The 25,894-nt window shown below is 60.8% G+C and overlaps 1 protein-coding gene across 2 annotated transcripts in view; it reads right to left on the bottom strand.

Moving 5' to 3' along the window:
- Window positions 1-1,933: 1,933 nt before the first annotated feature.
- REXO1 (RNA exonuclease 1 homolog) overlaps window positions 1,934-25,894 on the bottom strand; it is a 33,275-nt gene continuing 9,314 nt past the window's right edge. Inside the window, exons 2-16 of one of the 2 annotated variants that reach the window (XR_010153509.1) lie at window positions 13,647-15,400; window positions 12,632-12,736; window positions 10,335-10,548; window positions 8,255-8,418; window positions 7,000-7,131; window positions 6,670-6,793; window positions 5,726-5,839; window positions 5,414-5,551; window positions 5,190-5,303; window positions 4,413-4,486; window positions 3,925-4,164; window positions 3,404-3,519; window positions 3,137-3,275; window positions 2,931-3,051; window positions 1,934-2,852 (exon numbers count right to left, since the gene is read on the bottom strand). Coding sequence is in view for 1 of the 2 variants with exons in the window: in XM_016934612.4 (XP_016790101.3) it covers window positions 2,764-2,852; window positions 2,931-3,051; window positions 3,137-3,275; window positions 3,404-3,519; window positions 3,925-4,035; window positions 4,413-4,486; window positions 5,190-5,303; window positions 5,414-5,551; window positions 5,726-5,839; window positions 6,670-6,793; window positions 7,000-7,131; window positions 8,255-8,418; window positions 10,335-10,548; window positions 12,632-12,736; window positions 13,647-15,400 (3,509 nt within the window). In the remaining variant the exon portion in view is untranslated. The remainder of the gene's footprint in view (window positions 2,853-2,930; window positions 3,052-3,136; window positions 3,276-3,403; window positions 3,520-3,924; window positions 4,165-4,412; window positions 4,487-5,189; window positions 5,304-5,413; window positions 5,552-5,725; window positions 5,840-6,669; window positions 6,794-6,999; window positions 7,132-8,254; window positions 8,419-10,334; window positions 10,549-12,631; window positions 12,737-13,646; window positions 15,401-25,894) is intronic. The other variant, XM_016934612.4, reaches the window with a different exon arrangement.

The raw sequence follows: 25,894 nt of genomic DNA on the forward strand, positions 1-25,894 counted from the left end.
GGCCAGCGATAGGGCCTGGAGCCAGGGTCAGAAAGTGTGTGCGGAGGGGCTGCTGAAGATGAAATGCCCCCAAGAGTGAGGCTACCTGGGGTGAGGGCCCAAAGGGAGAGGCAAACATGGGTGGAGGGGGATAGGGAGGCCACCTCCCCCATCAAAGCGGCAACCACCTGAGGGCTCTCGGTGATCACAAACCCTCTTTCTTTGGAAGCCCAAATTGGAAGCCTGCTTGGCCCTGGAGGCTGCCAGGGAACCTCTCTTTTTTTAAAGACAGAGTCTCACTGTGTCACCCAGGCTGGAGTGCAGTGGTGCGATCAGAGCTCACTGCAGCCTCCACCTCCTGGGCTCAAGCGATCCTCCTGCCTCAGCCTCCAGAGTAGCTGGGACCACAAGCAGGCAGGTAGGCCACTGTGTTTGACTTCTCTCCTTTCATTCCTTCAACACTTCCCCTGTGCTTGCTTGCTCAGTGGTTATGAAAAAAAGCCAGGGCTGGGGGTTTGAACACACTGTTCTCATAAACTTTAGAAGAGACCTGGTTGGGTGCAGCTGTGAGGACCAGATTCCCCCACCCCAGCCTTCGCAGGAGGCACTATCTGGGGGCAGAAGCTTCCCCAGGGCACTTGTGCAAAGGCCCTGAAGCCTCCAGTGGCAACAGGTGGCTTCACAAGCTGAAGGGAGTCCCTGGGGGCTGAAGCCAGGGCTGGCCAGCCTTGGGACCCCCCGTGGGCTATGTCCTGAGGCACCAGGTGCGTTCTGGGAAGGGGGAGGCAGACATCACATGGGAATGCACAGAAACAGAGTGAATACACGCCTGCGCCATTTATTTAGAACACAGAGCCGGGCACAGTGGCTCATGCCTGTAATCCCAACACTTTGGGAGGCCGAGGCGGGTGGATCACTTGAGGTCAGGAGTTCGAGACCAGCTTGGCCAACGTGGTGAAACCCCATCTCTACTAAAAATACGAAATTAGCCAGGTGTGATGGCACGGCCATAATCTCAGCTACTCGGCAGACAGAGGTTGCAGCAAGCTGAGACTGGGTGACAAAGCGAGACTGTGTCTCAAAAATAAAGAAGAAAAAGAGAACAACTCCTTTACAGAAGAGGTGGGAGAGTCCCTAGTCACAAGAACAGCCCTCGAGGGCGGAGGGGCCTGGCCTAACCACGGTCCCCCAGGAGGGCCCTGGAGAGACGCAGAGCCCAGAACCGGGAAGGGAGCCTTGGGATGGAGTCCTCTGGGGAGGGCCCCCACGTCCTCACCCCGGGACCTGTGCCCTTGGCCTTGCCCTTCAGCAGAAGCCCAAGACCAGGGTGGCAGGAAACCGACTCCAGGCAACCTGCCCCCAGCTGCTGGGTCCTGTCCCGCAAGGCTCATCACTTTTTCTACTTGAGGTCAATAGGAAGTGGGGCCTAAACACCCCTGGGCCTCCCATTCCCAAATGGGGTCCCGATGCAACCACAGTTGCCCGAGACGTGCGTGCACTACACAATGTGTGGCGTTTCCTGGCAAGGGCCGGAGCAGCTTTCCGTGTCTGCACTCCATCCTTTGACGGGCAACACGCAGCAGCTCCCAGTCTCTTTAACCCCCTCTCGCCATCTGTGTGCAGTCCTTATCTCTGGGCAGGGCAGAGAGGGAAGCCAGCTCTGTGCACAGGGCCCAGCTCCACACAGGGCTGGGGACACCACCCGCTGTCCGAGAGGCACTAGAAGCTGCAGGATGGTGGCCCATGATCCGGGGCTGGAACTGGGACCCCACAGCAGGTGTGGCCCAGCCCCGGGGGAGCCAGCCCTGGGCCAGCTTTTGTGAGGGAAAGTTTCACTGCTCTGTTTTGTCTGCGTTGATGGGAAGAGAATCAGTCCCGGCTGCAGGGACAGTGGCCTCCGCGGGACACATGCAGAGGCCTCACCAGGCACCAAGACCAAGACCACCACAAAATCTAAAATCCATACAAACATTTATTCTGTCCCTGCCTGGAAGTGAGGGGGAAGGGGGTCCGGAGAGCCCCGCAGAGGAGGACGGGGCTCTAACGGGAAGACAGTGTCCGGAGTCCGGTGGGCTCCCTCTGGACGGCAGACCCTGGGGCTAACGAGGGGCCAGCTGGGTTCTCAGAGGTCACGGAGTGCAGGGGTGGGGCGGCGAGTGGTGGAAGCCGGCGCCCCCCAAGACAGGCCAGCCCCTGGAGCACAGAGGCGGGTCCAGCCCACACTGGGCTGAGTGTGGCCCTGGCCCCCAGTGGGGTCTGTCCCACCCCCACCCCGCAGGAGGGAAGGCGCAGGCCCGCTCTTCCCGGTGGGAAAGATGCTGTGCAAGTCATCAGGTTTAAATTAAAAATAATAAAAATAACAATACAAAATAAAAAAAGACTGTCTCAAACAAACCTGGGACAAGCCCGCCCCGCGACCCACGTGAGGAGCAGAGGTGCCGGCCACCACCTGGGAGGGAGGGCCTGGCAGGAGGGGCAGGAGGGGCTGCGGGCCGGGTGGGGGCGGGCTCTTTCCTGGTCTCCATCAGCAGCAGTTTCTAGAGACGCCAGAGGGCTGGGGGGCAGAGGGTGGGGACCGGCGGAGGGGTGCGGCGGAGGAGTGCGGCAGGACGTGAGCAGGGGTGGGCTGGGCTGGGCGTTCTCTGGCCGCCAGCTCATCCCGCTGCTCTGGGCTGCCTCGGCCAGGTGGACGGGTTACCGGAGATTTATTGCACTGTTTTGGAAGAGGCATGGGGCTAAGGACCAGCGGGACGGCAGGAGAGGCGGGTGGGAGGCGGGCAGGCGTCATCGCTTGGTCTTGGCGTCTTCTCGAACCTTCCAGATCACCAGGTGCATGCAGGCGCCGGCATCCTCGCTGGAGCTGTGCCCATCCACTGCGGGGCAGATGCGGTGAGCACCCGGCCCCTGCGCCCCTGCGCAGGGACGGCCCCAGGGCAGGCACCGGCACTCACCATTGTCCTGGATGATCTGTCTGAGGTAGTCGGCCATGAGGTTCCGCAGGGACCGCTTGTAGGGGAGGCCCAGGCGGTGGGGGAAGAGCACAGACGTGTCCACCACGGTGCTGTGGATGACCTGTGGGCAGCAGCAGAGATCAGCGCACGTGGGGCCTGCGCAGGTCCTGCTGGAGAACCGCGCGGGACCCGGGCTGGCAGGGCACCTTCAGGGCCAGGAGGTCGCTCTCCAGGCTGTGTCCGATGAGGATGGTGTCAGCGCTGAACATGCTCAGCAGAACGGCCTGGACGTCACGCAGCGTGACACTTGTGTCGGCAAGGTCAGCCTCCGTCACCCCCGAAAACCTGGGGGAACGGGCAGGAGGGGCACCAGGGCTCAGCCTGGAAGCACTGGCTGGTGGGGTGGGGGACGGTGGGTCCCTGGGGAGAGGCAGCTGGGAGGGCTCCCGGCTCCTGGAGGGCACTGGCCACACCTGGTGTTGTAGTCCACGATCTCGTTGTCAGGTTTCACGAAGGTATCATAAACCACGTGCACGTCCGTGTCGACCACCGTGACGCGCGTCAGCTCCAGGCCATATGTGGTGTAGGACTGCGGGCAAGGGATGCACCTCAGATGTGTCCCAGGCACCGGCCTCCCTCCCTCCCCTCCCCTGCCCCTTTGGGTCTCCAGAGCCCCTCCAGGCAGAGGCAGTGGCCAGAGACTCTGTGGGACTTCTAGGAGAGGCCGAGTGGGGTGTGACCTCAGCAACCCCCTTTCCCAAAGCCCTCCTGCCTCCCATTCAGAGGCAGAGCCGGGGCCCAGTGCCCGGTGTGCTTGGCTCTGCTGGGAAGTATGGGGTGTTGGTCCAGGGCAGGAGCCACAGGCACCGGTGCTGCGAGAGAAACCCTGAGCGCTGGCCGGTGAGCCAGGCCCAGATGGGGCCATATGGGGCGGCAGCACCAGGCCAGGTCCTCCCCAATCCTGAACCCGACGCTGGGCAGAGAACAGCCTCACCATCTCGCAGTCCAGGGCGTAGATCCCCGGGTGGGCGTCTCCTGAGAGCTCTTTCTCAAAGGTCTTCACGAAGCCCTCAAGGCGCTCCTTCCGGCCATCCTGCACGTGTTGCTGGGGGTGGAGAAGGCAGGTGAGGGCAGCTTCAGGGTGCAGTGGGGGCGGGGGTGGCAGCAGCAGCACATCTCTGAGCCCTTCGGGACCATCCTATCCATCCATCACGCCCATTCACTGGTTGGGACCCTGGTGAGCAGGTGGGGAAGGGGGCTTGCCAAGAAGACACAGGGAGGACGGCTTCCCAGGATGGGAAGTGGCCAGGGACAGGGCCTGGGGCCTACGGGTGCTACGTTCTCTGGGTAACACAAGAAAGGCTGCCCGGGGGCCCAGACCCTGAGCCCAGGACTGTGCTGTGTCCCGAGACCCCACACCAACGATGGGGAGGCAGAAGTCTGTTGAGAACAGGCAGAGGGGACTGGGACGCCACGGCTCACCTTTGCGACTTGGCAGCCGACAGAGCCGGCGGCAGCCGAGCAGCACATGTACTGGGTCTCCCAGCCTCCGGCCACTGCAGGGGACACAGACACACAGTCAGGGCCCGGCCAGGCCCACTCCACAGCCCCCGGGGCACTGACCACCTGCATCTACCGAGCCCTACTAGGGAGTGAGGACTGAGGACAGGAGGCCTCTGCCTCTTGGCGGAGCTGGAAGCAGACCAGGCCCCGGCAGTTGTGTGGCAGCCAGGACGCCCAGGCCTGGATCCAGGGAGACCAGTGCCCTCTGCAGAGGCCTCTCGGCAGCGCTGCCCCGGGCAGGACCCTCCAGGTATCCCCGAGGCGATGGCTTTAGGGGCCGCCACAGGGCTGTGCAAGGCTGGCCATGTGCCCTGAGCGTGGCTGTGTGGTTGCCTCTGGGGGATTGAATAGAACCACCAGGCCAAGGGCAGGACAAGCCCCTCCGCTCCTGGGGCCAGCAACCTCCACATTTCCATGGACCAAGGGCACAGGAAGGCAGGGACACAGGGCCTTTCAGGTAGTGGCATTTGAACCTTGTCATGGGAAAGCTCTTGTCTTACTTTTGCATAAAGAACAGGTGGAGAGAAAATAAGGCCAAGAGCTAGCCCCGGCTCTGCCAAAGACGGTGCAGCCCAGGGACCCTGAGTGGGATGGAGGGCCTGGGTAAAGCCTTACCCCGGTTCTGGGGGCCTCAAGGGAGGGCCCAGGTTCCGGGGGCCATGGGTGGGAAGGGGGAGGACCCGGGTAAGGCCTTACCCCGGTTCCGGCGCAGCCGTCCCCAGTGGTAATAACACTCCTCGTCCCGGATACAGCGGCCTGAAGAGGACACGAGGTACTCGGTGCCACAGCGGCAGCAGGTCCTGCAGGAAGCTGTGGGTGGGGACCCGGGTGGAAGCTGAGGCTCATGCTGGGGCCCGCATGCCCGGCTTTGCCCACATCCCGCACCTGCCCACCTAGGCCGTCGCAGGCCAGCGACTCACAGTCCTTGGGCCTCTTCTCCTCAGCTGTGAAGATGATTGCGCCCCCGGGCCGCTCTGGGTGCGGGAAGGGGTAGCCGTTCTCCTTGAGCTGGTCCTGGGTGAGCAGGTACTCCCTGAGGCGGCTGTACAGGGCAGCCCCTGTGGACAGGCACAGTGGTCAGCCCCTGCCTGGGATGGCCCACGGGGCGGTAGACACCACCGGGAAAGGCGGCTGGGCCGGCAGGGGCCCACGAAGCACCGTGTGGCAGAGCAGGGGCTGGGCCGGCAGAGGCCCACGAAGCACCGTATGGCAGAGCAGGGGCAGGGCCTTACCTTTCAGGTCCTCCACCCGGGGGCTGCTTGGACGGCTGAGCGAGAAGCTGGTCTTGGCGGCCAACCTGCCCCCCAACACCACCTCGTGGGACACAACCCTGCGGCCACTGGTTTCTGGAAGGAAGGGAGGGAAGGGAGGAGGGTGTGAACTAGCTGGCTCAGACCCCTGCCCCGCCTGCTCTCCCACCCACCCTCCCCTCCTCAGACCTCTGCCTCAACTCCCCCTTTCTGGGACAGCACCCCACTGACCCCGGGTTCCAGCCTGACCCGAACAGGAGAGGCAGACATGCGGTGAGCCGGGGACGCAGGGCAGCCGCCAGCTCTGCAGGCCCCAGAGCTGCACGGAGGCCCCACACCCAAAGTCTTCGTCCCCTCCCCTCAAGCGAAGGGGGAAGGGCCGGGAGAACAGCACGGGGGATCTAATGGCTTTCGAGGGCTTTGAGCCTTCATGGGCCACCCAGCCTGCGACGCCAACCCAGGGCCCCTCCTAGTGCTAATGGAGGCGGGGACGGGGGCAGGGGCCGGTGATAGCTTAATGCAGCCTGGAGAGGCTGCAATGAAACGCCCAGGTCTCCGCTTTCTTCCTCCCCAGAGCTTAATGCATGGAGCTCGCCCAGCCCTGGGCCTCCTGCTTTGAAGAAGCTGCCGCAGCTCCATTAGCAGGCGGCCCCTCGGCTCGGCTTGGAGACCCGACTCAGCGGAGGAAGGCGGCTGACAGCGAGGACACCAGGGCCAGGCCCGTCCTACACAGAAGCCTGGGAACCAGGCAGCAGGCAGCCCCCCCACAGCACCGCGCTTTCCTTTGGTCTGAGACTGTGGCTGAGCTCAGGGCTGTGAAGGTCCCAGCGAGGGTCCCAGCCCAGCTGCCACCCCAAGAGCAACCCTGAGCCTCCCCCGCCCACCCGCCAGGACTCACTGCTGAGGCCCCGCCCGCCGGGACTCACTGCTGAGGCCGGGCACAGCGCTGGGGGCCAGGCCCCTGAGCTTCTTGAGGGTGTTCACGGCCACATTCAGGTAGATGTTCTTGCTGGGGCTGCGGTCATAGGCCACCTTCTCCTCGTTCAGTGCCTGGGGAACAGGCGGTGCCCAGCTGAGGCCATGCCTGCCTGGTGCCGGGGAGCCCCAGCGGTGGGGTCGCCATGGGGTCGGGGACCTGCATCTCTCCCAGGCAGCTCCGGGTCACAGCTGCGGCTGAGAGGCCGGGGGATGTCTGGGGACCACCCTGGACCCCTAGTCCCCACCCAACCGGCCAGATAGGAACTCCAGGACCTCACCTTCTCTATGGCCTCCTGGTTGGAGGTACAGAACTTGAGACACTCCTCGATGAACAGGTTGAGATAGCGCTGGCGGATGACGGTGGGGACTTTGCCCCCAAACTCTTTGGGGATAATGGGTTTCTTTAAACTCTAGAGGGAAGGCAAAAGCTGCCATGGGTGAGGGCCTCCACAAGGCCCCCAGCGGGGAACGCAGATGCGATGAGGCCGTGCCCATGGCTGGAGGCAACAGTGAGGTGCGCTGGGACAGATCAGCCTGGCTGCAGTAGGGACAGACACGCCAAGGCAAGACAGGAGCGGCAGGGGAAACTGAGGGCAGCGGAACTAAGGGCGTGGGAAACTGAGGCCATGGGGGCACAAGGGAACTTGCTGTACTTTCTGCTCAATTTTCCTAGAAACCTAAAGTTGCTCAAAAAACATAAAGTCTATTAATTAAAAACAAAACAAGGCCAAGCGTGGTGGCTCACGCCTATAATCCCAGCACTTTGGGAGACTGAGGCAGGAGGATCACTTGAGGACAAGAGTTCAAGATCAGCCTGGACAATGTGGCAAAACCCTGTCTCTACAAAATAAAAAACAAAATTATTAGCTGGGGTGTGATGACACCGGCTTGTGGTCCCAGCTACTCAGGAGGCTGAGGTGGAAGGATCGCTTGAGCCCAGGAGGTCGAGGTTGCAGTAAGCCATGATTGTGCCCCTGCACTCTAGCCTGGGCAACAAAGACCCTGTCTCTAAACAAAAAAAAAACACCAACCAACCAAAAAAACAAAACAAGACAAAACAAAAAAACACCGCCAGGGCGGTCGGGCATGGTGGCTCACGCCTGTAATCCCAGCACTTTGGGAGGCCGAGGCGGGTGGATCACGAGGTCAGAAGATCGAGACCATCCTGGCTAACATGGTGAAACCCCGTTTCTACTAAAAATACAAAAACAGCCAGGCGTGGTGGCGGGCGCCTGTAGTCCCAGCTACTCAGGAGGCTGAGGCCAGAGAATGGCGTGAACCCAGGAGGCAGAGCTTGCAGTGAGCCAAGATCGCGCCACTGCACTCCAGCCTGGGCGACAGAGCGAGACTCCGTCTCAAAAAAAAAAAAAAAAAACACCAAGGCATGGGGAGGGAAGGTGAAGGCTGTACTGCGGTGTGGAGCACGAAGGCCCGCAGGGCAGGGGCGAGGCTGGCCCTCCGCAGGTCCCATGTGGCCGGGCCTCAGGGCGTGGTCTTGGGGGTGGTGGTCCTGGCCGAGATGGGAGGGGCTACCTGTAAGGATGGACTGTGGGCGATTCGCTTAGGGGTGATGGTGGTGGTAGTCTTGGACGCCATCCCCGACAATGTGCGTGTTTTCAGCTGCTGGCCACCCGGCTCGGGGCCGTTGGAGGGCTGGCTGCCGCTGGCCGCAAGGGTCCTCTTGGCACCTGTGGGGGCTGGCGGGGCACAGGGGGTGTGGGCACAGGGCGAGTGGCTGCCCATCACCACGTGGCGGAGCACCAGGCAGCCGCGGCCGCTCAGCGCCAGCAGCACGTGCATCTCCGCGTGCAGGGGGCCGGGCCAGGGTGAGGGGCTGGGGCTGCGCAATGGCATCAGGCTCTAGCTGCCTTCAGGCAAGTCCATCGAGGCAGAGGACACAGGTCAGGCTGCGGAGGCCGCTCAGGACACGTCACCGGTGGGGTGGTCCAGGCCTCTGCCACGTGTTCTGACCCCAAGCCCAAGGCGTCGATGTCTGAGGGAAAGGCCCTGGCTCCCGGACAGAGGACCGAAGGGTCTCGGGTGCCCCCACCTGCTCGTTGGCTTTGCCCTGCCCTGCGGCCTCTGTGTTCTGCCTTGCCCTTTGATGAAGTCACAAACCAGAGGGAGGAGGCCAGGCCTGCAGGGGCTGCTTCGGAGGGCTGGCCACGCGGGCAGCTGCAACCTGGGCATGTACGTCTGTGTGGCAGGGGGGCTTCTGGACTGGGGGCTCGGCACCGACCCAGGAAGGGGAGCTGTGAGCAGGGACATCTGGCCCTAGTCTCAGAGCAACATCCTTCGAAATGCCATCTGGCCCTGGAAGGTGCAAGGGAGGCAGGATGAGTCTGCTCATGCTACCGCGGGCCGCCCAGGAAGGAAGCAGGCTGCCCGCCAGGCTGGCACGCGCCTCTTGCAGTGGAGGGTTTGCTCTTCAGGAACGGACAGAGAACCTCCAGACTCCCTCGGCCGCACGCTGGGGGCGAGCCCAGGCAGCCACAGGAGTCCTCCAAGCCAGATGAGCCCGCCCTGCGGCACTGCCAGCACTTGGGACGCCAGACTCCCTTCAGGCGGCGGGCCCCAAGGGCGCTGCGACAGCTCAGCACCCACCACGGATCAGCAACAGGACAACCCGAGCGCGGAGACACAGACGGGAAGTGTGTGGGGTCCTGGGATAGGCCCAACTCAATGATTTCCCCTCCCTGGGGCTAAGGTCTCAGCCGTGAGGGGGCTCTGGGGAGGGGAGGTCAGAGTAGCCTGGAGAGCTCTCCCTAAGGAGGGCCTCAGTCCAGGTCCAGCACAGGAGGGCCGTGGGATCCATGGGATCTGCAGGGGAATCGCCGGGGCTGGCCCTAAGGCTCTCCAGCCAGCGCCAGGGAGGCAGGGGCTCCAAACCAGCAGGCTGCTCAGGGTGGTCCTTGGACAGCAGCCATGCCCTCCCAGGGAGCTTGCCAGACACACAGACCTTTCCCAGCCTCCAGACCAGAACCTGCATTTTTTAGGAGCTTTCTGGGTGACCCTCATCTGTGACCTGCCTCCAGGGATACTTTCTCGCTCTACAGACACCACTGATGTGAAGACGCAGGAGACAGGACAACCCCCCGTGAAGGGTCCTGTCCACCCACCACTGAGGCCTGGCCCGACTTTCTACAAGACCCTGCTTGGGAGGAAGTGCCCCTCGGAGTAAAGGAAATACAGCCCCACTCCTGGGAAGACAGCACTCATTTCCATCAGAGGCCACGCCCCCCACTCACACGCCAGGAGAAAGCCACACCTGCGGAAGCCTGCTCCCCACCCAATGCCAGGCACCCCGACATGGCTCCCCATTCCCTGGAACCACAGGCTCAGGCCCTGGTTCAGCCCAGTCCCCAGCAGGCTGTTGGACTCCTAGTAACCCCGGAGCTGGGTCAGGGAAGGAAGGTGCTGGGCCAGGCCTCCTGCACCCCTCAACAGTCCCCATTTCACAGACAGGCAGGCTGAGGGCCCCAAGGAGGGGGCCCAAAGTCATCCCATGAGCAAGCACCATGTGGTTCAGGTGAGCTCAGAGACCTCAGGGTGCCACCTCTCCTGCCCACATGCCCACGGCCCCCCGGCACAGGCCCCCTGGGCCAGGACTCACCGGCAGCCAGGCGGGGGTTGGGGATGTGGGCGATCCTCCTCTTCTCGCCAGGGGCGGAAATGTGGACGGAGGGCGGCTTCTCCGCTAGCCTGGCGGGGGCCTGCAGCAAGCTCGCCGATGCCCTCTGCGCCTGCTGGGCCCGCAGGTAGCACACCTCCTGCGCCGTCGGGGGCCGGGCCAGGGGCACCGCGGGACTCCTCCTCGGGGGCTCCACCTGCGTCACCACAAATGCTAAGGCCTGGCAGCACAGCGGGGGCACCTGGAGCAGGCGGCCCCGGGCAGGCTTGGGAGAGGGTGGCTGGAGCTCGGGGGCCGGAGGCACCACCTCCCTGGCTGCCTTCTGAGCTGCTGGGCACACTGGGGGGAAGCAGCAGGGGGCAGTGGTCCTCAATGCCATGTGGCTCCAGGCTCCCCCACTCCCAGTGTCTCCCGGCGCCCAGGCTGTGTCCTCAGCCCTGATAAGGCACGGGTGGGCGGGACTACCCCGATTACACTGGCACTCCAATCCAATCCCACTACGCCTAATCTTCCTCAAAGCCCCTCCTCTGGGGAGGCTCTGGGACTGGAGCAACTGGGACTCTCCTGGCTGCTGACCCCGGAGCCAGGCTCTCTGCTTTTCCCGCACTACCTCGCCACGTCTGCACAGGGGCCTGACAAGCGCTACCGTCTCCAGGCTACAGAGGACACTGGAGCTCAGAGCTGGACAACCGGCCCAGGCCGCACACGGCGCAGCAGGCCGTCTGCCGCACTCTGGGGGAGGTCACCCTGGGGCTGCTGACCTGCTCTGTCCCCCGCCCCAGCACCGTGGCAATCTAACAGGAAGGGGCAGGGCCAGCTCCCTCTGGAACTCGGGCAGCGTCAAAGATAAGGTGTCTTCAAAAAGCTCATGGAAAACGTGCGTTGTGACGAAACTTGCATGGCTTTCAAGTTTTTTTGCCCCAAAATAAACTGATACTAACTTGTCATAACATGTCTGAACCAGACGGAGTTTGAGGCACTAAAAAAAAGTAAGACATCAGTTAGAACAGAGCCCCAGTCAGAGCAACAGGAGTTCTGCTAAAATTGAAGCAAATGTTAAGCATCAAATTTATGGTGAAACTTGGGTGGAAGAACGAATGGGGAAATCACTGATGCTTTACAAAAAGCGTCACAGATTTACAGGAACAATGTCCCAAAGAAATCAGAAGTTTATGAATGGATAACTCATTTTATTTTATTTATTTATCTATCTTTTTGAGACAGAGTCTTGCCTTGTCACCCAGGCTGGAGCGCAATGGCACGATCTTGGCTCATTGAATCCTCCACCTCCCGGGTTCAAGCAATTCTCCTGCCTCAGCCTCCCGAGTAGCTGGGATTACAGGTGCGTGCCACCGCGCCCAGCTAATATTTTGTATCTTTAGTAGAGACGGGGTTTCACCATGTTGGCCAGGCTGGTCTCGAACTCCTGACCTCGTGATCCGCCCACCTCTGGGCGCAGTGCCTCATGCTTGTAATCCCAGCATTTTGGGAGGCCGAGGTAGGCAGATCACGGGACCAGTCTGGCCAACATGGTGAAACCCCGTCTCTACTAAAGATACAAAAATTAGCCTGGTGTGGTGGTGGGCACCTGTAATCCCAGGTACTCGGGAGGCTGAGGCAGGAAAATGACTTAAGCCCGGGAGGCGGAAGTTGCAGTGAGCAGAGATCGTGCCACTGCACTCCAGCCTGGGTAACAGAGCGAGACTCCGTCTCAAAAAAAAAAAAAAAAAAAAAAAAAAAACAAACAAACAAACAAACAAAAAAAACCAAAAAACAAACAAACAGAAAACAGAGGAATGAAGCTGGGAGCAGTGGCTCACGCCTGTAATCCCAACACTGGGAGGCCGAGGCAGGAGGATCACTTGAGGTCAGGAGTTGGAAGACCAGCCTGGGTGACAAAGCAAGACCCCCTTTTTTTATATTTTTTTTTTTTTTTTGAGACAGAGTCTTGCTCTGTCACCCAGGCTGGAGTGCAGTGGTGCAATCTTGGCTCACTGTAACCTCTGCCTCCTGAGTTCAAGCGATTCTCCTGCCTCAGCCTCCCTAGTAGCTGGTATTACAGGCACCCACCACCATGCCCAGCTAATTTTTGTATTTTTAGTACAGATGGGGTTTTGCCATGCTGGCCAGGCTGGTCTCGAACTCCTGGCCTCAGGTGATCCACCCGCCTTGGCCTCCCAAAGTGCTGGGATTACAGGCGTGAGCCACCAAACCAGGCCAACCTCGTCTTTAAAAAAAAAAAAAAAGGCTCCTGCTGGCCTGGCCTCTGCGGACCTTACCTCCTGGCCTTGCTTGGAAAGGTGGGAGATCCTCCTCTTCTGCCCGGGGAACAGAGTGGTCAGACCCGAAAGCCCCTTCTCCTCGCTCTTCTCTTCCTTGGGGGGCTAAGACACATGTCCGTCCGTCAGCACAGGTCTGCCCTCGCTGCCAACACCAACACACCCCAACCTCAAACTGCCCCCGGCAAGTGGGGAATGGAACAGTCCAGCCCCCAGGCACAGCAGCTGAGGGCTCAGGGCCAACAGTCCCTGGGCTTTGTGTGGGTGCAGTCGGGGGGGTGGGCAGGTGTCACACGTTCTGCAGATGCCCAAGGCTACCTCTCCTGTGCACCCAGGGCCCCAGCTTGGAGACCCCAGGGCTGCAGAATGGAAGCACACTGGGAAAGCGAGGCCACCTTGGGCCCAACCAGCTGCTGCGGGCTGAGCACTTGGGCTCAGTCTGTGTGGAGTGAGCTCCCCCTGGTGGCCAATGTGGGGACACGGGGCCAGGAGACCCAGGGGTCCAGGGCTGGCCCAGGAGAGCAAGAGCTCCCCACGCTGGGAGTAGGGAGGAGGGAGGGGAGGAGAAAAGAGCCGGAGGGGATGAGGAGCAGGCAAGGAGAGGAGACAGAGGAGCTGGAAGAGAAGAGACAGAGATGGGGGAAGGGAGGAAAGGGGAGGCGAGGGGAGAGGGGCTAGAAGGGTGTGCCGGAGGTGGATTCCCCTGAGGTGGGTGGGTGGGCCAATATCCCCCTGCCAGTCAGTGGGAACAGACCGTGTGCACGTGGCCACAGAAACCTGGCTGGTGGCCACGGGCCAGTGACCTCTGGGTGGGTGAGGGGCAACAGGGGCAACAGGGCTGCCCGGGTGCTCCTGAGCTCCTGAGATTTCAACGGGCTCAGGGACCAGCACTGAGGAGCTGCCTCCACCCCGTGCCTCCGAGCCAACTGGAAACCACTCCAGATAGAAGGTCTCTCACCAGGCCCTGGGCTCTGCCTCTGCCCCTGAGCCCAGCCCCAGCACCCGCGCGCCTCACCTGCCGGGCCAGCCGGCCTCTGTCCTCCGTCTTGACGCTGGTGGACTCGTTGAAGATCCGCAGGCACTCCTCCATGGGATCGGAGTCAAAGTCCACCTCCTTCTCCAGGGCCGAGTAGTCCACATCCGCCCCCGCGCTGGAGGTGGAGGTGGAGGAGGAGGAGGAGGAGGATGGGGCGGGGGAGGGGGGCGGGGAGGCCTTGAGCCGCTTGGGCGGCCCCTGCGCCTCCGGGAAGCCCAGGCTGGAGTCTGAGTCGGAGTCTGAGTCCGAGCTGAGGCTGGGGAGGGCCGAGGGCCACACGCTCGGCACCCCTGGCCCTGCGGCCTCGTCCTCACTCTCGTCCCCAAAGAGGTCGGCGTGGCTCAGGGCCCGCTTCTTCAGCTTGGGGGCGTCCTGGGAGGCGCCCTCGTCTAGGGAGCGGGCTTTCCGCTCCACTAGCTTCCCCGACGGGGCCTTGGTGCTCTTCCTGTCGGGCAGCTGGAGGGGGTGGGGTGGGCCTCCGCCGGCCGCCGGTCGGGAGTCCCCGCTTGTGGGGCTCGGCCGCCGCGCTGGCCGGTCAGGCCTCCCTTTCCCTGAGGTGGCCACAGGAGTGGCCAAAGATGGCTTCTTCTTGGTCCCTTCCGGCCGCTCTGCCTTGCGCCGGGGGCTGCTGGCCTGCGGGCCCCTCTTGTCCGCACGGGGCTTCTCCGCAGGCCGCCCTCGGCCCTTGTCCTTGGTCTTGTCCTTCCCCTGGGCCCCGTCTTTGCAGCTGAGGGCAGGTGGGGCCCCGGTTTTTTTCTTCTTGGGTTTTCCCTCCTTGGGGCAACCCCCATCCTGTGAGGACTGGACCTGGGCTGGGGAGGCGGGCTTGGCTGGGGGCGGCTGGAGGTCCCCCACGTCGCACTGCACGGCCGTCTCCTTGGTCTCCCGCAGGCCGCCCCCCTCGGCCTCCAGGCCCTCTTTGGAGGGTGGCTGCCCGGTGGCCTTCATCTCAGGGTCGGCCCTGGCTTTGGGGGTGCTGGCCGCGGTGGGCTCGTTACCTGGGACCGTGGCGGCCTCATCTTCTGAGTCTGAGAACCTTGCATCGCAACTGCCAAAGGGGTCACAGGGCTTCTTGGGAGCAGGTGTGTAGGGCTCACTGCCGCGGGAGCCCCGGGGCCGCTTGGCGGCCCGCTCATCCCGGGAGCTGGCCCTGCTGAGGTGCCGGGCCGAGTAGTTGGAGAGAGGGTCATACTCCAGGTCTGTGGGTGGCCTGGAGTTGTCCACCACGTACTTGCCACTGGGAACCGGGCGGCTGTGCCGCCGGGGCTGGCTCACAGCCTTGGGGACGTATTCCAGGGCACCGCCACCCCCTCCACCTCTGCCCTGACCCCTGTCCAGGGACGCCAGCGAGTACTTGCTGCCCGGCTCGGCAGGGGCGGCCAGTGGGGTGGGCTGGTAGCCGGCATCAGGGCTTGACAGGCCGTGGCTGCCGGGGCTGTAGTCGAAGGCCAGCGGGAAGGCATCCTCGTCCAGGCCCACAGTGGGGCTGGCGTTGGGGCCGCGGGGCGCCAGGGCGGGGGCCTCGGCGGAGCGGTGCTCACGGGCCGTCTCCAGCAGCTCCCGGTAGCGCCGCTGCTCCAGCTCCACCTCACTGCGCACGGCCTCGATGGCCTGGTTGACCAGCTCCAACTCCAGCACATCCGGGCGCGGCTCCTCCCCCAGGCCCAGGGTGCCATTCTCCCTCTGCGCGGGGGGCTTGGGCAGCTCAGGGTTGTAGGGGTCATAACCCAGCCCTGAAGGGAACAGAGAGCACAGCTGTGACCAGTCTGCCGGAGAGGAGCCCGCAGCGTGGGGGCGGCCCCAGCCTCAAACTGCAGGGAAGGGAAGAGACCTGCCTCCGAAACCCACCGCGCACTGGCGCCCGCCAAGGCTCTGGGGTGCCCAGCTGGGTACAGGCCATGGCGCCATCTCAGGCCCTGTGCCGGGCCCCGCCTTGCCCTGACCAATGGGCGCTGGACGGGCCTGGGCTGCGTGACACACAGCTCCCTGGGGCCTGGAGGCTCCCTCACACGGCTCTTGAAATGCGCACAATGACCATGGCGGGGTGGACACTCGACAGGCTGGAACTCCCCGGGGCAGGCGGGTGTGGAGCTCCCAGCATTCAGGGTGCTGGGCTGAGGCAGGACTGGGCTGGGCCGACAACCACAGCCTGACGGTGGACACAGGAGAGCCCTTCCTCAGCCAACACGGCCCCACCCAGCCAGCAGTGTGCCCGTGGTGTGGCGGAGGTGTGCCAGCAGTGTGCCAGCGGTGCTGTGATGGTGGTGTGCCTGTGGTGTGGCGGCAGTGTTGCCTGCGGTGGTGTGGTGGCGGTGTGCCTGTAGTGTGCCTGTGGTGTGGCTGAGCAGGGCCAGGGGGATGGGGACATGCCCAGTTGATGGGCCACCCTGCAAAATCCACAGGAAGATTTTTTTTTTTTTGAGACAGTCTCTCTGCTGCCCAAGCTGGAGTATAGTGGTGCGATCTTGGCTCACCGCAGCCTCTATCTCCCGAGTTCAAGCAAACCTCCTGCCTCAGCCCCCCAAGTAGCTGGGATTACAGGTGTGCGCCATCACACCCAGCTAATTTTTGTATTTTTAGTAGAGATGGGGTTTCACCATGTTGGCCAGTCTCGAACTCCTGACCTCAAGTGATCCACTGTACCTGGCCTACTTTAATTTTTTAATTTTAAAACTTTTTGTAGCTGGGCACGGTGGCTCACGCCTGTAATCCCAACGTTTTGGGAAGCCAAGGTGGGCGGATCACCTGAGGTCGGGAGTTCGAGACCAGCCAGACCAACATGGAGAAACCCCGTCTCTACTAAAAATACAAAATTAGCCGGGCGTGGTGGTGCACACCTGTAATCCCAGCTACTCAGGAGGCTGAGGCAGGAGAATCGCTTGAACCTGGGAGGCAGAGGTTTCGGTGAGCCGAGATCACACCACTGCACTCCAGCCTGGGTAACAAGAGTGAAACCCAGTCTCAACAAAAAAAAATTTGTAGAGGTGGAGTCTCACCATATTGGCCAGGCTGGCTTTGAACTCCTAGACTCAAGCAATCCTCCCACCTCAGCCTCCAAGATAGCTGGGACTATAGCCCGAGCTGCTGTGCCTGGCTTAAAGCACACGGCTGAACTGTCCTCCCGGGGGGCAGCTGGGAACATGAGACTTGCATGTTATTTACATGGTTCCAGGACACAGTCTAGCAGACCCTCACAACCTCAATGCCACCAACGTCAGCACAGAAGTCAGAACCACAGAAGCCTCCCGTGGGCACAGGCTGAAGGAGTCTAAACAAAACATGAGCAAGTGGAGCCCAATATTCCAGCGAAGCAATAAAAACCAAGTTCAAATATTTACGCCAGAAACTTGGAAGTTGACCATTAGAAATTCTACTGAGCACGGCCAGGCACAGTGGCTCACGCCGATCATCTCAGCACTTTGGGAGGCTGAGGCGGGAGGATACTGCTTGAGCTCAGGAGTTTAAGACCAGCCTGGATGACACAGATCCCATCTCTTAAAAAAATACTTAAAAATAAGCTGAGCATGGTGACACACACCTGTGGTCCTAGCTATGTGGGAGGCTGAAGTGGGAGAATCACTTGAGCCCAGGGGCTTGAGGCTGCAGTGAGCCAGGATTGTGCCTCTGCACTCTGGCCTGGACAACAAAACAACACCCCAGCTCTTAAAAAAATAAAATAAAGTTCCACTGAATGTAATTCCATAACATCTCTAAAGGTCTCTAAAGGTCAACAGGTCTGATCCTTTGGAGTTGGCAGGAAATGGCGCCAAAGACGTCTGCATCCTAATTCCTGGAACCTGTAGATGGTATATCCCCTTAGATGGCAAATGGGGCTCTAGATGGGGTGAAATCTCCCTTGCCCGTCACTGAGGGGGCCATGGACAGGCCGAGATCTTGCAGAGCAGTTTCGCAACCATCCCATGCAGCTTCAACACCACCACCTTCAGACTCAGAATCCTCAGAACCCGTGCCACAGACAGACCGCACAGGGCAGGTACAGATGCGTCTGGTGCAGCCTTCACTGCAAAAACACAACAATAAATAACGCAGGAGATGACCTAGAAGCCTAAACGCAGGTCACCTGTGGTTAAGGGGGAGGCGTGCGCCCTGGAGGGACCTCCAAGTCACACTGCTATGGGGAAGAAGAGGGGCAAGCAATGTTGCACACTCTCACCTTTGAAAAGCAGCTCCACAAACCCAGTGAGATCAGATTCCAACAAAGGCGCACGGGCCCACACCAAGCCCGCAGTCCCATGGGGTGCAGCAAATGCAATCTGGCCTTCATTTATGCTGCACCCAACGCCAATTGCCAAGAGGGACGTGAATGCTGACACACATCCCCGACAGGCTGATAAGGAGCTGTGACACCATGTAGCAAAAGGCAACGGCCCCACGGGAACCTGCCCACACCAAGACGCCACTTGGCTCTGACTTGATTCTGACTGAACGTGCAGCTTGTCTGAAGGTCGGGCCTCAGGTATGTTTCTTCCACTCAGAAAACCTGCCTGCCCTTCGGCCCACCTGGAGATCGACCCACAGAGTGTGCTAAGACTTCCGTGCAGAGAAATGGCTGGACACAGCCAAGGGGAGGCAGGCACAAGACCTCCCACTGTGGGCGATGCAGAGAACAGCAACAGAACTGGAGGCTTCCCCTATGGCCCCCACCCACACCCCCTCAAGCCCCAGCAGGCATAAGAAAGAAATGGCTGGTTTCGGCCGGGTGTGGTGGCTCACACCTGTAATCCCAGCACTTTGGGAGGCTGAGGCGGGCGGATCACCTGAGGTCAGGAGTTCGAGACCAGCCTGACCAACAAGGAGAAACCCCATCTCTACTAAAAATACAAAAAAATTACCCAGCCATGGTGACCCATGCCTGTAATCCCAGCTACTCGGGAGGCTGAGGCAAGAGAATCGCTTGAACCTGGGAGGCGGAAGTTGCAGTGAGCCGAGATTGAGCCATTGCACTCTATCCTGGGCAACAAGAGCAAAACTCCATCTCAAAAAAAAAAGAAAGAAAGAAAGAAAAAGAAAAAGAAAAAAAGAAATGGCTGGTTTCCCAAGCTGCTCCCCCGAGACACACCCACCAGCAGAACAAAAGCCTCCCCAGGCAAGTCCCCATCCTAATCCCTGGGACCTGTGGCCAGGCCACCTCACTCAGCCAATAGACCGCAGGTGCGACTTGAACAAAGGACCCTGAGGGTGGGTGAACATCTTGCATTATCCAGGGACCCAGTGTCCTCACAGGGTCCTTTAAAGAGGAAGGCAGGAGGGTGAGAGTCAGAGAGACTGGAAGAGGGTGAGAGTCAGAGAGACTGGAAGAGGCTGTGCTGTGGGTTTGAAGGGGAGGAAGGCGCCCTGAGCCAAGGGATGCAGGTGCCTCCAGATGCTGGGAAAGGCGGGCACTGACTCTCCCCTGAAGCCTCCGGGAGGCCCAGTCCTGCCCACAGCTTGACTTGAGCCCAGCGAGGCTGACTTTGGACTTCCCAGCCCAGCGCTGAGAGAGAGTGTGCTGCTTTAAGGCCCACGGGGACGAATGCAGCCTCACCGGGTGATGAAAGTGCAGTGGAAAACAGCTGCCCGCTGCCTGTACCTGCGAAGGCGGAAGGCCCCTCCTGTTCCCGGGAACCCTGCAGGGACAGCGGGAGGCCGGGACCCAGAGGCTGCAGAGGAGGTGGGAGGCCTGGTCAGGGGCAGCTGCCGCCTTTCCCTTGAAATCACAGCAGTGTTGTGCCCATCTTTAAAATTACATTTAGGGGCCAGGCACGGTGGCTCACGCCTGTCATCCCAGCACGGTGGCTCACGCCTGTCATCCCAGGCACGGTGGCTCACGCCTGTCATCCCAGCACTTTGGGAGACCAAGGCGGGCAGATCACCAGGTCAGGAGTTCAAGACCATCCTGGCCAACATGGTGAAACCCCATCTCTACTAAAAATACAAAATTAGCCAGGCATGGGGGCGTGCACCTGTAATCCCAGCTACTCGGGAGGCTGAGGCAGGAGAATCGCTTGAACCCAGGAGGCAGAGGTTGCAGTGAGCCAAGATCACACCACTACATTCCAGCCTGGCGACAGAGCAAGACTCTGTCTCAAAAAAAAAAGAAAAAAAAAATTACACTTAGTGCCAGGCTCAGTGGCTCACGCCTGTAATCCCAGCACTTTGGAAGGCCAAGATGAGCAGACTGCTTGAGTTCAAGACCAGCCTAGGCAACATGGCGAGACCCCGTCTCTACAAAAAATACAAAAAATGAGCTGGGTGTGATGGTTGCATGCCTGTGGTCCCAGCTACTTGGAAGGCTGAGGTGGGAGGATCTCTTGAGCCTAAGAGGTCAAGGCTTCAATGAGCTGTGATCACACCACCGCATTCCAGCCTGGGCAACAGAGCAAGATCCTGTCTCTAAAACAAATAAAACTAAGTAGCATTTAGACAGGAGGAAGGATCCGTATGTCTGTTTTGGACCACTCGGAACTCCGCGAGACTGTGTGGAGGGCCACGACGTACGGGCAGGCAGGGGAACATCACACAGAAGCCACAGGTTCTTCTTTGCCTGTGCCAGGCCACAGCCAAGGCATTTCCAGGAAATGTCACCCCATGTGCCCAGCAGGCACAGAGGGGCCCATTCTGGCACCATCTCACAGCCAAGGACCCTGGGAGTCAGCGAGGGCACACAACTAGGATCAGCAACTGTGGCTGCCAATTCCTCTGCGCGGGGAGGGACAGCTGCCAGGCCAGGAGATGCTCCTGGCAGGGAAACGGCCGGCTGGGGCTGGGTGTCAGCCCCCACCCAGGGGGAGGGCTGCAGAGGCCAGCAGCAGCTCAAGGGCGCCCTCCCGGCCCACTTCACTGGGGGAGGCTCCGGCTCCTCCCTGACCCAGCCGGCTGCAGAGCACGCCACCCTGCCACCTGCCTGGTGAACAGGGCAACTAGTGCCAGCCCTCCCCCAGCCCCGGAAGCCCGGCTGCCCAGTGACGTGGAGGGGCCAGGCCAAGGCCACTGTGGCGTGAGCTGCAGAGATTCATGAAGGGGAGGTGACAGAGCACAATTACTGAGGAGGAGCAAGGCCAGGTCAGGGAGACACTGGTCTCCCCTCCCAAGGCTCCGGCTAACGGGGACGCAGAGAGGAGGAAGAGCCCGCCTAACGGGAAGGCTCTCCTCCCCAGGCAGGGGTGGGCAGCAGTGAGACTGGGCCCCAGGAGGGCAGGCGGGGGTGGAGGGGACTGAGGCATCTCTAAGGGGCTAAGGATAAGGGACTCCACTCAGGGGCTTCCACCTCCTTGCCCTGGACCCCAGGGCTCTAAGACACAGCCTGCAAGATCAACCCAGCCCAGGGGAGCCAAGAGTCACAGGCAATACACACACCAGCCAGCAGACACCCGCGAGCCCTTCCCAAAGGAAGGAAATTCAGACCTCTGGACATTGTGGACTCTGAAAGGAGAGACCATTTCCCCAAAAGGTGCTTTTGGAAGGTCTTGGAAGGAATAGCACCTGCCTCCCAGGAGTGGAGCCAGGCCCCCAAGCAGAGGGCAGGACCGGGGGACAGGTGATAAGGGTCCAATCTGGGGGACGTGGGCTTGTCTTTCTAACTGGAAGCCTGTGTGAGTACTTGTTTTGTTGTTTTGTGGAGACAGGCATTGCCCAGGCTGGAGTGCAGTGGTACCATGATGGCTCGCTGAAGCTTTGCCTCCCCGGCTCCAGCGATCCTCCCGCCTCAGCCTCGCAAGTAGCTGGGACCACCTGCGTGCACCACCACATCCAGCTAATTCTTTTCTTTTTTTGGTAGAGACGGGGGTCTCGCTCTAATTGCCCAGGCTGGTCTCAAACTTCTAAGCTCAAGTGGTCTTCTCGCCTCGGCCTCCCAAAGCACTGCTTGTCTTTTAAGGGCTGTGAAACCTGCCCCAGCCTTTAGCCAACAGATGGGAAAGAGCAGGGGCACCTGGAGGCCGGAGGGCATACTCTGCAGAGGGGGTTTCAGCATTTTCACTCCCGGGTGGAGGCTGCTACCACCTCCACAAAGACTGCACCAAAAAGAAAGCAGGCACGCTAAGCGGGTCCGAGAAGACTGAGATCAGGATCTGCACCACGGCCTCTCCTCCCTGTGGTCACTGGGCTCCCCCACCCTGCAGCCTGTGACCCACTGGTGCTGGAAGGCAGCATCCTGGCCTGGGCGCTCCAGCCAGGTCTGGAAGTTTCACACAGGAAGTTGCCTGGGGCTCGGCCATGGCTGCCTGCAGCTCAGAACAGGGGGTACGGCGTGCTGAGCCCCTGAAAGGTCACCTGAAGCTGGTACGCACCACTGCCTCCCTGGACCTCCCCGTCCCACCATGCCTCAGAGGGCTGGATCTGGGTACCTGTCAGGACTGGAAAGGCCCCAGGGTGGCATGTGCATGCTGCTAGGTGCCCTGGGAGCCCACCCAGGGGGTCACATCTAAAGGCTGAGTCTGGGCCAGGCGTGGTGGCTCACACTTGTAATGCTAGCACTTTGGGAGGCGGAGGCGGGAGGATCACCGAGGTCAGGAGTTCGAAACCAGCCTGGCCAATGTGGTGAAACTCCACCTCTACTAAAAAATACAAAAAAATTAGCCAGGCCTGGTGGCAGGCGCCTGTAATCCCAGCTAGTCGGGAAGCTGAGGCAGGAGAATCACCTAAACCTGGGAAGTGGAGGTTGCAGTGAGCCGAGAACGCACCACTGCACTCCAACCTGGGCGACAGAGCTATACATGCATACACACATACATACATACATACACACACACATACACAAATGAATGCCGACTCTGGAAGTGGGAGGGGCCCGTCCAGGCCCCATCCCACGGCTGGGAATTAATTTGGATAGAAGCAGGTGGGCTCCTTCCTGGATGTGGCCCAGGTCAATCTGTTTCTGGGAAACATGGTGAACTGGATGACAGGAAAAGCCTACCTCCAGAGGCCTGGGAGCTGCCCCTTCCTCCCTGCTTCACCCCAAGGCCAGGACTGGGAGGTACCACCCAGTCCCAGTGGTCCTGAGAGGCCATAATGCCTGGCTGGCTATCTTCCCCAGCCTCTCCAGCCAGGGCTCAGCCCAGCCTTGTCCCGGCCTAGGAGAGAGCCCACTCCCTACACCACCCATCCTGACCACATCTCCTGAGACCAGTGCCCTGCAGCCCCGGGACGGGCTGGATGACAAAGATGGTATTTCTTCCCAGGGTTCTAGGTGTGGGGCCTGGGACCAGCACTATCCGCCCAAGGCCATCTCCTGGCCCCCAAACCTTCCCTTGGCCGAGAAACCCCTCACCCTGGGCGTCCACTCTCCTCTCTGCTCCCACTGCCCCCGCCCCACCACACTCAATCCACCCACACAGCTGTCCTGTCCCCAGCAATGGGGAGAACCTGGCATGAGCTCCAACCCCACACGGAGACTGAAAGGCAGCAAAAATGACAAGATCATGGAGCACGAAGACCCCAACCTGAACTTCCAGAACGTTCTCTCGTGAGACCCGTCCAAGCTCCTGTCTTCTCTCAGTCAGCCCATTTCAAAGATGAGGACACCCAGTGCCAGCGAGAGCCGGCAGCTCCCAGCCCCACAAGGAGCCCCAGGCCCCTCCCACCCAGATGGGGAGACTCAGTGGCTCTAAAGAATCCGGCAGGCTGGCTGGACACGATGGCTCACGCCTGTAATCCCAGCACTGTAGGAGGCCGAGACGGGTGGATCACCTGAGGTCAGGAGTTCGAGACCAGCCTGGACAATAAGGTGAAACCCCGTCTCTACTAAGAAAACACAAATTAGCTGCGCGTGGCGGCAGGCGCCTATAGTCCCAGCTACTCGGGAGGCTGAGACAGGAGAATCACTTGAACCTGGGAGGCGGAGACTGCGGTGAGCCAAGATTACGCCATCGCACTGCAGCCTGGGCGACAGAGCAAGACTCTGTCTCAAAAAAAAAAAAAAAAGAACCCGGCAGGCCCAGTCCCTGCTCCGGAGGCCATTCGGTGGGCCTGCAGGGCTCTCACCGCAACCAGGCATCAGCAGGACTGGCCCCTCCAGCCCAGGCGGTGGGCCCCGCATGCTGGCCCAGAACAGGCAAGGCAGAGACCCCAGAAGGAAACAGACAGTCCCTCCCGCCTGGGGCTTAGCCGGGCAAAAAAGATAAGCCGGACACTGCGGCATGACAGATAAGCAAGACTACCCCCAACCTAGCCCCCGGGGGAGCCATCTGGGCGGCCTGAGGCTTTGAAGGTGGAGACAGGAGAGGACATTCCCAAAACAGCCACAGCGGCAGAGAAGGCACGGGGCTGACCCTCACGAAGCGCAAGGCAGGGGCTGGTTGTGTCCACGGGAGCGCCCACCCCATAACAGACCCTCTGGGAAGAGGGGTCTGGAGGACAGCACCCCTGAAGTCCACCTCCTGCGGACGGCAGAGTAACCATAAGGTCCCCACAAATGGCCATACGTCCACTCTGGGGGTCCCTGCTCCTGGGGCCTCCCCTCCAACCCTCACGGCGGGATGTCCTCCAGCCCCATTCCTGGACATGCGGGCGCCCGGGGCCCTCCATGCACAGCCCACTGGACAGATAGGAACCCGCTGCTCAGAGGCAAAGGGACCAGCACTCTGCACCCAGAGGAGGTCCCACAGCTCCTAGACCACACGGGGCAGAAACAGGGTCACCTGGAGAGGGCTTCGAGGAAGAGTCCAGCCAGTGCTGGGGGCCTGGACCTCCACCACCCAGCAGCTTCCAATACCCTCTCTGAAATCTAAGGTGGCCCAGCTCTGCCCCACCCCCCACACCAGACTCCACCCAGGTCTCAGAGCTTGCTGTGGAGGCTGGGCTGTGCCTGCAGCAGCGGCGCCTGGGGTCTACCCCACCACCCCCAGGGTCCTCCTCGACCCCCAGGGCTGCGATCCGAGCCTCCCCTCTGCTCCAAGGCACCGCCCTCCCCACCTCGACAGCGCAGTGTGCAGTGCCAGGATCGCCCAGCAGGTGGAGCCACACGGCAGGGTCCAGGGGAGAAAAAGAAAAAGGTCCCGGCCTGACCGGGGACCACCAGCTCTGCTCTCTGGGGCGTCCTGGGCATTTATTCACCTCATGGGACGGCCGTCCCCACATGCCATGACTGGACGTGCTGCTGTCCCAAGGCTTACAGCTCGAGGCTAGTGGACAGGGACGGTAACCAGGACAGAGGTCACTGCCTTTCAAAACAATGTAAAAACAGGCTGGGCGCAGTAGCTCACGCCTCTAATCCCCGCACTCTGGGAGGCGGAGCCCAAGGCCGAGGCAGGTGGATGATTTGAGGTGAGGAGTTTGAGACCAGCCTGGCCAACATGGGGAAACCCCATCCCTACTAAAACTACAAAAAATTAGCCGGGTGTGGGGGTGCCTGTAACCCCAGCTACTCAGGAGGCTGAGGCAGGAGAATTGCTTGAACCCGGAAGGTGGAGTCTGCAGTGAGCTGAGATGGCGCCACCGCACTCCAGCCTGGGCAACAAGAACGAAACTCCATCTCAAAAAAAAAAAAAAAAAACCCAGCTGGGCATGGTGGCTCACACCTGTAATCCCAGCACTTTGGAAAGTCGAGGCGGGCAGATCACCTGAGGTTGGGAGTTCGAGACCAGCCTGAGCAACATGCAGAAATCCTGTCTCTACTTAAAAAAATACAAAATTAGCCAGGTGTGGTGGCACATGCCTGTAATCCCAGGTAATCCCATGCCTGGGCGCAGTAGCTCACGCCTGTAATCCCAGCTACTCGGGAGGCTGAGGCAGGAGAATCGTTTGAACTCGGGAGGCGGACGTTGCGGTGAGCCGAGATCGTGACATTGCTCTCCAGCCTGGGTGACAGGGCGAGACTCCTTTTCAAAAAAAAAAAAAAAAAACTGAAACAGAAGGGTACAAATGGCAAAGGACAAGAACCGGCAGGGAGGGGCCAGCGGGACCTTCTCCCCCTATGCCTCTCCATCCCTGCCAAGAGCCCACCTTGGCTGTGAGCCATTTTCATGGTCCACACAGAGTAAGTTAAGAGTCCAGCTCTCAGCCGGGCACGGTAGCTCACGCCTGTAACCCCAGCACTTGGGAGGACAAGGCTGGTGGATCTCTTGAGCCCAGGAGTTCGAGACCAGCCTGGGCAACATGGTGAAACCCTGTGTCTACTAAAAATACAAAAATCAGCAGCTGGGCACGGTGGCTCACGCCTATAATCCCAGCACTTTGGAAAGCCGAGGCGGGCGGACTGCCTTGAGCTCAGGAGTTTGAGACCAGCCTGG

This window comes from Pan troglodytes, chromosome 20 (genome assembly GCF_028858775.2).
Source record: "Pan troglodytes isolate AG18354 chromosome 20, NHGRI_mPanTro3-v2.0_pri, whole genome shotgun sequence".
Taxonomy (NCBI): Eukaryota; Metazoa; Chordata; class Mammalia; order Primates; family Hominidae; genus Pan; species Pan troglodytes.